The 9,569-nt window shown below is 38.1% G+C and overlaps 1 protein-coding gene across 6 annotated transcripts in view; it reads right to left on the bottom strand.

The window, feature by feature from the left end:
* The window catches only part of LOC122562231 (E3 ubiquitin-protein ligase rnf213-alpha-like), a 185,504-nt gene that overhangs the window by 15,650 nt on the left and 160,285 nt on the right, over positions 1 to 9,569 (bottom strand). For all 6 annotated transcript variants that reach the window (XM_043714953.1, XM_043714955.1, XM_043714956.1 and 3 more), the window contains 6 exons: positions 5,202 to 5,283; positions 5,075 to 5,109; positions 4,903 to 5,000; positions 3,138 to 3,291; positions 892 to 1,057; positions 684 to 778 (listed from right to left, as the gene is read on the bottom strand). In XM_043714953.1, coding sequence (XP_043570888.1) covers positions 684 to 778; positions 892 to 1,057; positions 3,138 to 3,291; positions 4,903 to 5,000; positions 5,075 to 5,109; positions 5,202 to 5,283 — 630 coding nt within the window. The remainder of the gene's footprint in view (positions 1 to 683; positions 779 to 891; positions 1,058 to 3,137; positions 3,292 to 4,902; positions 5,001 to 5,074; positions 5,110 to 5,201; positions 5,284 to 9,569) is intronic.

The raw sequence follows: 9,569 nt of genomic DNA, 5'->3' as shown, positions 1-9,569 counted from the left end.
GTATCTCCTCTAGCTTACCAGTCCGTTTCACACTCTCCTCTTCAACAATACGGTTCCTCTCATTCGTAAATACTGAAGAAAAGTACTCATTCAAGACCTCTCCTATCTCTTCCAATATGCAGTCTCCCACTACTGTCCTTGATTGGACCTACCCTCGTTCTCGTCATTCTCATGTTTCTCACATACGCATAAAATGCCTTTGGGTTATCCTTGATCCTATCCGCCAAAGATTTTTCATGCTCTCTCTTAGCTCTCCTTTCTTCAGGTCCCTTCTGGCTATCCTGTATCCCTCCACTGCTCTGTCTGAACCCTGTTTCCTCAACCTTATAGTCCAAAAGGTTTATTTGGAAGCACTAACTTTTGGAGCCCTGCTTCTTCATCAGGTAGCTGTGGAGCAGGACCATGAGACACAGAATTCATAGCAAAAGAATACAGTGTCATGCAACTGAAATGATGTATTTGTTCAATCACAATCACAAAACCAGCCTCAGATGTTGTCAAGTAGATTTGTCTTTTTAGGTCCAGCAAGAATATTTCAGTGGTAGCTTTAAATGGCCTGTTAAATACTGATTTCTACTACTTTTGTCATACTATATAAGAAATTTACATTATTAACTCATCCAAAACAGCTTTTAAGTTATTTAAACAATATTTTAATACGCAGAAATGCAGAAGAAAAATACCTTTAATGTGGGAGTTACCACGCATTGCAAAAACAGTTTCTCCCAATTATTTCTTTGTTGTTTAGTGGAGAGTCTTTCACATTCTAGAGAAGGCACTAGAATAAAGGTATGAGATGTGGTATTTCAATGACATGAACAAAGTAGCTAGTATTTCTTTTAACTATTTATTTAACTCAATTTGCTACCTTTTTAAAAAGGAAATACTTACACTGCTTTTGCTGAAGGAGATGGCTAAGAATGATATGAACGACTATGGCAGTTTCATCTGCACTCTTTCCCAGTGACCTTATCAGTTGTTCCATGTCTTTTCCAATATGACACCAGAGAAAGGCTGCTGGATTTGCGACTTGTGGTTTTATAATGACTGCTATCGACTATGTGAAAAAAAAATCATTCAGACTTGTTGATTTATTAAAAATTAGCCTATTTTATCAGGTAATCTTGTAATTGAAACCTGCATTCATTTTCAGGATATGCAAAGTTCATCTCATGCTTGTGTATGAGTTGATATTGTGCCTTAGTACAGAGGAATTAATATGACTGCACTCTCTGAGCTATCAAGACAGGAGTTTTATCTAAAACTGTAGAACAATCTTGAGCACTATACTCAGAGGGAAGAGCTTAGAAAAGACTCCAGCATCAGGATTTATTGCTGCAGTGTCAGCAATTCAAGATCATTAAACTAGCTCTATTTAGTCGATTGTTTGCCTATTTAGTTTTGATTTCCCAGTTTGCCTCCCTTTAGTCTATGTATCCCTATATCCCTTTCTTTAATATCAGGTACTACTGTCATTCTGTATAATTATATGCAATGAAGCATAATACAAGTTTACACCATTTCAACATGAAAAGTTGAAACACTAAAGTTCTGAACAAACTTAGTCAGCCTTGATTTTGAGCATACACCAATTTGAAAGGCCTGCAAATATAATTCCTTTGCTGGTCACACTGACATTACAAGGAAGGGATCTGTAGCATGCAAATCAGGAGCTCTGGCCACTATTGAATACTGACAAAATCTTGGGTTATCTGTAAAATTTGACTATGACTGTAGGAGAAGATTAAGTAATATGCAGATATTTGCTTAAAATAGGACAAAAACATGAATCACATCCTTTCTTATTTAATCTATTCCCAAGACTGCAAAACCAAATAGAATCATAAAATCCCTACCATGCAAAAAGTGGCCATTCACCCATCAAGTCTGCATCGACCCTCTGAACAGCATCCCACCCAGACCCACCCCATCCCTGTAACCCTGCATTTACCATAGGTAATCCACCTAGCCTGCACATCCCTGGACACTACAAGACAATTTAGCATAGGTAATCCATCAAACCTGCATATCTTTGGACTGTGGGAGGAAACCGGAGCACCCAGAGAAAACCCACGCAGACACTGGGAGAACATGCAAACTCCACACAATTCTCTCATTAACAAAATAAAGCATTTGTCATGGTCAGAGTTCATAACCCTGATCGATAGATGTAGTGGATTTTTTTATTCCAACGTATTTTTTTGAAAAATGGGCGATACAGCTAAACGATGACTAGGTACAAATTCAGTGGCTGCCTGGAGAGGAATTATGAAATATCACACCCACAGCTGTCATGTAAGCTTCAAAGGGAGATGTATACCACAAAATTAACTGTAAACCTCGGTCTTTCAGAATGTGAAAATTAGAGGAGAAAAGACAGCAATCTGGGAGATAGACATGGTGCATTTCTCGATTACAAGAATACATAGCACAGGGCTTAAAAGCGAGCTGATTTTGTGTTAGTGGTCCGATGTATTAATGTGTGAACCAGAATACTGTGAAGGTCACAGTTGGGAAACACTCCCTTACTCCAAGTGTCAAATGAAAACAGGACAAAAAAAATTTCAGTCAACCTGCAAAAAGCCAAGGAGCTCAAAATGAACTTCAATTATCAACTTTGCATATCTACTCAAGACTGACTGCTCAACTCTTAATGTTCAACAATTGACATAATACAAATACCCAAAAACTGATCAGCATATCTATTTTGGATTCAATTCCTATCCTTATTTTCCATGCATGTGTGTTGCATTATAATTTCTTCTTGCAGTTAGCAACAAATGAACTGTTAACTCTGCAAAGCCTGGTTAAATTGGCTGCTTTGGTCGAGAAGCAAGGTATCTCCAGGGAAGGAGTCCGTTCTAAATTAAATTTGCTCTGACCAACCAAAAAGGTGAAAAACCAAGGGAAGCCAGTTCATACCTCCTCACCTGAAAGCTTAACAATTTGGTATATCCTGTCCGGAACTGTAACAACATGTGAAACTTTGCCAGGGATGAGTCTTAACATATTGCAAAAACATATTGTACAAGACATCCTGATATTGTTTCCAAAAAAAATGATTCTGGGAAGAAACTTGTTAACAGTATTGATATAATTAATCGGTAAACCAAAATATTATTAAACCAAATAAATACCTGAGGATCTTCTATTGTTCCTAAAATCATAGCTGCATGTGTCAACAGGCGAATAATTAAAAAGGAAACTGCAGACATTTCTCTGTCAGGAACGGCCACTGTTTCTCTTTTCCCTGGATCTCCTAGAACATGTCCTGTTTGTGTCCTGTCCATCCTATAAATCAGATAAATTCACTAGAATACATTTTTCATAAAGAGCTGTGTTTAGATTTGAAGAAAAGTCCCTTTGCAAGGGATATGCTATAGTCAAGTTCTTCACAAAAATTAACAACCTAACAGTTGAGTGAGCAAATAGAATTTAAATTTAAAATGTATCAAATAAACAGAATGGGTGATGTTGTTTTACAAACGAGTAGTCACTGAGCTAAAGTTTCCAATGCCCAGCAAAAATGTATACTTTCTTTACTGGAGCCTCCATTTAAAGTTTGGAACAATATATAAAGATAATTTAATATGAATATGCTTATGATGACATATCTTAACAATTCCTAGATTTAATACTTTAAAAGTAAATAGAGGATAATTTTGGGATCTGCCCATCAAACTTTGATTGAGAAAGGACTTAACTATTTTTATTTAATAGTATTTAGGAGAAAGCAAAGGAAAGGCACTGTAGAAGATAATCACTTGCAAAACACAACTGCAATCATGCTTATGAAAAACAGACTTGCAACTAAATAAACCATAAATACAGCCTTGACTTACATGTCAACTCACACATTTGGATACTTTGACACAAATCAATCTTTACCAATCACTACTACTGAAATACAGTCTTCAATATTAATTTCTAACCTCTCACATTAAAGACAGATATCAAACTAATAATTAGATTAGCAAGATGTGAAAATGGAGTTTCATAGATGGTGTGAGGGCACCAACTATTTACAATTTAACTTACTGACTTGGATGAAGGGACCGAATGTACAATAGCTAAATTTGTTGATGACACCAAAATAGATAGAAATCTAAGTTATGAAGATATACGGAACCTGCAAAAGGGTATAGACAAATTGACTGATTGGGCAAAAAATTAGCAGATGGAGTGTAATGTGGGAAAATGAACCTGTTTACTTTGGCATGAAAAATAGAAAAGCAATATATTATTTAACTGGATGGAGTGTGCAAAGCTCAGAGGTACGAAATGTTAAAATGCAGGTACAGCAAGTAATTAAGTTAAATGGAACATTGTCAGGTCCTGTGAGGGGAATGCAATATAAAAGTTGAAATGTTTTGATAGCTTTGGCTTATATCATCAGTAGAAGAACTACTATTGAAATATATAAAATTTTGCAAGGACTTGACAGGGTGAATGATTAAATGTAATTCCCCTTTGTGGGGACTAGAATCTGGGGACACGGTTTATAAATAGAGGGTTTTCCTTTAAGATGGAAAGGAGGAACAATTTTTCTCTCAGAGAATCATAGGTCTTTGAAACTCTCACTCCCAGAGCGGACGTTGGGACATTGAGTAGTTTTACAACACAGGTAGACAATGTCTTGAATAAAATAAGGAGTCAGAGGTTATCAGGGTAGGCAGGAATGTGGAATTAAGGCCAGAGTCAGCCAGGATGTTTCGGAACATCACAATGGGTTTGAGGAGCTGATTAGCCATATATATATATATATATATATAGATAGATAGATAGCACTACTGAGGTTAAACATTCTCATTTCCAGCAGACTTAAGCATGATTTATCTGCAATAATTTTCCATGATTGAAGCATGGCCATTTTTTATTTGATCTGCATGAAAATATTCTTACATATCAGCATCTCTGAATCCAGCAACAGCAATATGATTTTTTCCTCCAATTTCAGCATTACATTCAACACAACGAGCTGTTTCCATAGGCATTCCACACTGTAATAGAAAAGCAACATTGCATATATGTTTTGGCAAAGTATGCAAATTTTTAAAAATGTATAAAAACTTACTTCTCCTACAACGCACGGATGTCCATTTGGGCACTCTGAAAAGTTAAAAGAATTTGCCAATCATTATTTAACAATGAAACACTTTCCAATTTAATAAATAAATTCAAAGGGAGATTTTGTCACTTACGAAACCACTTTAGATTCTGAAATGCAGTCCAGCCACGGGCTTCTACAGTTATGTCCTCAGGCATGGTGGGCAGGAATGCAGCCTAAGTGTATAGTTTTTTTAAAAAGTGATGAGAAACTGCAAGTTTTATTTTCAACAAAATTGAACACATATTTTAATTTTTTCTTGGTTGTGAACTTTGATACCTACCACTCGTAATTTTTCTTTTACTTCAGTTATAAATCATACAAACAGGCCCTCTAGTCCACTATGTCTACACCAATGAACAACACCAAATATACTAATCCCACTTGAAATTGGTTCATAGCCTTCCCTAATCCTGGTACTTTAAATGTTTGTTCAGATGCTTCATAGAAGTTGAGTGTCTCTGCCTCCAACACTTTCTGAGATAGCAAGTTCCATATTTCTACCCCACTCTGGGCGATAAAGATTTTCCTCAGATCCTCTCTAAAGTCCTTACTCCTGATCTTAAACTTATGCCCTCGTCTTAAACATGTTTGCCATGGGGAACAGATTCTCATGACCTAGTCTATGTATGCCTTTCATAATTTTGTATACATCAATCAGACACCCTTCAGCCTCCTCTGCTGCAGGGAAAATAAACACAGCCTTTCCAGTCTCTCTTCATAACTGAGATTTTCCATTCCAAGTAACATCCTGGTGCATCTCCTCTATACCCCCTCCAGTGCAATCATGTCTTTCTGATAGTGTGGTGACCAGAACTACACATAGCCTAGACATCTTTATGTCCACGAAGCATCTAACACCTCCTCCTTTTTAATCTCTACATACCAAACACTCCTAATAATTTTGAACCCTTCTAGTGATCAAGTTTCTCCCTATGTCATCATAGCTTTAATAATATGTTTCCTTGGTAAAGACAAATGCAAGCTATTAATATGACACCTCACCTTGCAGACATGGGGCAAAATATTAATGATACTTCCAATGTTTTTGGGAAGCAATTGAAATTGCCCTGATCTTGTCACTTGAGACAAACTTGATTAGGTCACACACCCAGTGTTTTGACAAGTGAAATAATTTGAAGAATGGAATAAATATTAGTAACCACAAAAAAGATGGAAAGGAGGTTCAAATCAAAACTCAAGCTTGATTGTGAAACAAAAGCATACACTGAAAGGCACTGAAAATGTGAAACAGTGGCAAAAAGTGCTAGCAACTGAACTTATTTTTGAACTCCTGGATACAGGCTGCCTGGGACCAGATGACTTGTACAATCTCTGATTCAACAACATTTCAGTTGAGAATGGGTATTCATGTTAAGGTTCCTTTTCCACAGGCTGCAACAGTGGATGCACTACAGAATATGTTTTCTAGCTATCTCCCATTGGCAGTCTGAGAAATAACTATAAATTTACATATAGCTTCATTAATAATACTTAGTATTAAAGAGCAATTCATTAATCTTCCTTTAATTTGAGCAGACTTTCACAAATGCAGCTAGACTGGGGCAATATTCAAGCTTTGCTGAGAGGCAAGAAACATCTGCACCATACTAGTGCCAGACAATGACTATCACCAACATGAGAAAGTTTAATCACTGACACTCAATTGCATTACTGTTATTGAATGTCCCACTATGAACATCTACCAACTATCAGTGGGTTATCATTGACCAGAAAAAGAACTGTACTCGCCATATAAATACAGTGACTACAAGAGCAGGTCAGAAGCTACGAATCCTGCAGCAAGTAACTCACCTCCTAAATCTTCAAAGCCTGTCCAATCAGACACATCAGGAGTGTGAGGGAATACTCCCCACTTCCCTGGATGAGTGCAGCTCCATCAACACTCAAAACGTTTGACATCTAGGACAAAGCAGCATCCACAAACATACACTCCCTCCGCCAGTGATGCTCAGGTGGAAACGGTGGATGCCATCTACAAGATGCACTGCAGAAACTCATCAAGGTTCCTTTCCAACTTTGATTTAGAAGGACAAAGGTCTGCATATACTGGAAGTTCAAATGGACAATGATAGGTTGCACTCTCCAACCCACTCATTGTCATGATTTGGAAATATATCACTGGGTCAAAATTCTGAATGGCCCTCCCTAACAATATGCGGGTTTATGTACAGCAAATGGACTGTAGTATTTCAAGAAGCCAGCTCACCACCTTTTTAAGGATAATAACGGATGAAAATAAAATGCCATGTCAATCAATGAAACACACAACCTATGAATGAATAAAAAGATTACCCAATTTGACAGTATGAGTGGGAAAAACATACTTTAAGTAATTTAATCTGATATACAAAAGTTGTCAATTTTTATACTAATAATCAGGAGCATGTTAGCTCTTCAGAATGTTTTAAGATTCACACTTTTTTTTAAACCAATTGTCACTTCATGCAGACTTGATTAAAAGGCTGTTGACCTCATGTGATTAAACACCAAGCTAGAACCTACAAAAGGTGGACAGATTCTTGAAACCACTGAATAAGAGATGAAATTACTGTAAGAAACACTGGCATGAAACCTCTAGGGTTTTTGATGGTGAATGATCACAAGGTCAAGGCTTAGCAGATTCAATACAATAATTTTAAAGTTAACCCATAATGCAGTTGTAGTTGGTCATTCTCAGGGATGATAAAACATAGATTGTTTAAGCTCATTTTGCTGCATGGTATTTCTCATTACAGATGAACTGCATCCAGTTACTTTCATAATATTCAAAGTCCCTTAGCTTCAGAAATATGAAGTACAACATCCCCATAATTGAGAAAGCAAGTTCCCCCAGTTTTCTTTTTGAAGGATGTTTGTGTCAGAAGGCCAAGAAAACCTTGCAATTATTACTCTCACCTTTAGACAATAGACAATAGGTGCAGGAGTAGGCCATTCTGCCCTTCGAGCCTGCACCACCATTCATAATGATCATGGTGATCAACCTCAATCAGTATCCTGTTCCTGCCTTATCTCCATTACTCTTGATTACACTATCCTTGAGAGCTCTATCCAACTCTTCCTTAAACGAATCCAGAGACTGGGCCTCCACTGCCCTCTGGGGCAGAGCATTCCACACGCCCACCATTCTCTGGGTGAAGAAGTTTCTCCTCATCTCTGTCCTAATGGTCTACCCCGTATTTTTAAGCTGTGTCCTCTGGTTCGGGACTCACCCATCAGCGGAAACATGTTTCCTGCCTCCAGAGTGTCCAATCCTTTAATAATCTTATACGTCTCAATCAGATCCCCTCTCAGTCTTCTAAACTCAAGGGTATTCAAGCCCAGTCGCTCCAATCTTTCAACATAAGATAGTCCTGCCATTCCAGGAATTGACCTTGTGAACCTATGCTGCACTCCCTCAATAGCCAGAATATCTTTCCTAAAAATTGGCGACCAGAACCGCATACAATGTTCCAGGTGCGGTCTCACCAGGGCCCTGTACAGCTGCAGAAGAACCTCTTTGCTTCTATACTCAATCCCTATTGTTATTAAGGCCAGCATGCTATTAGCTTTCTTCACTACCTGCTGTACCTGCATGCTTGCCTTCATTGACTGGTGTACAAGAACACCCAGATCTCTTTGTACTGCCCCTTCCTGGCAAATATAAATTCCCTTCAGTTCAGGTCCTTCAGCCACTGTTACCTCAGGGAGGTTGCTTGTGTCTTCCCCAGCGAACACAGATCTGAAGTACCAATTCAATTCTTCTGCCATTTCTTTGTTCCCCGTAATATATTCCCCTGTTTCTGTCTTCACGGGCCCAATTTTAGTCTTTAACCAGCTTTGTATCATCAGCAAATTCGCTAATGTTACTATTAATACCATCTTCTATATCATTAATATATGTTGTAAAAACTGCAGTCCCAGCACTGATCACTGCGGTACCCCACTGGTCACCGCCTGCCATTCCGAAAGGGAGCCTTTATCACTACTCTTTGTTTCCTGTCAGCCAACCAATTTTCAATCCAAGTCAGTACTTTGCCCCCAATACCATGCGCCCTAATTTTGCTCACTAACCTCCTATGTGGGACTTTATCAAAGGCTTTCTGAAAGTCCAGGTACACAACATCCACTGGATCTCCCTTGTCCATCTTCAGAGTTACATCCTCAAAAAAATCCAGAAGCGTGATTTCCCCTTCATAAATCCATGCTGACTCTGACCTATCCTGTTACTGCTATCCAGAAGTGTCGTAATTTCATCCTTTATAATAGACTCCAGCATCTTTCCCACCACTGAGGTCAGACTAACTGATCTATAATTTCCTGCTTTCTCTCTCCCACCTTTCTTAAAAAGTGGTACAACATTAGCCACCCTCCAATCCGCAGGAACTGATCCCAAATCTATCGAACTCTGGAAAATAATCACCAACGCATCCACGATTTCCCGAGCCACCTCCTTCAGTAC

Source organism: Chiloscyllium plagiosum, chromosome 24 (genome assembly GCF_004010195.1).
Source record: "Chiloscyllium plagiosum isolate BGI_BamShark_2017 chromosome 24, ASM401019v2, whole genome shotgun sequence".
Lineage (NCBI taxonomy): Eukaryota > Metazoa > Chordata > Chondrichthyes > Orectolobiformes > Hemiscylliidae > Chiloscyllium > Chiloscyllium plagiosum.
This window is presented reverse-complemented; position numbering and strand designations above follow the sequence as displayed.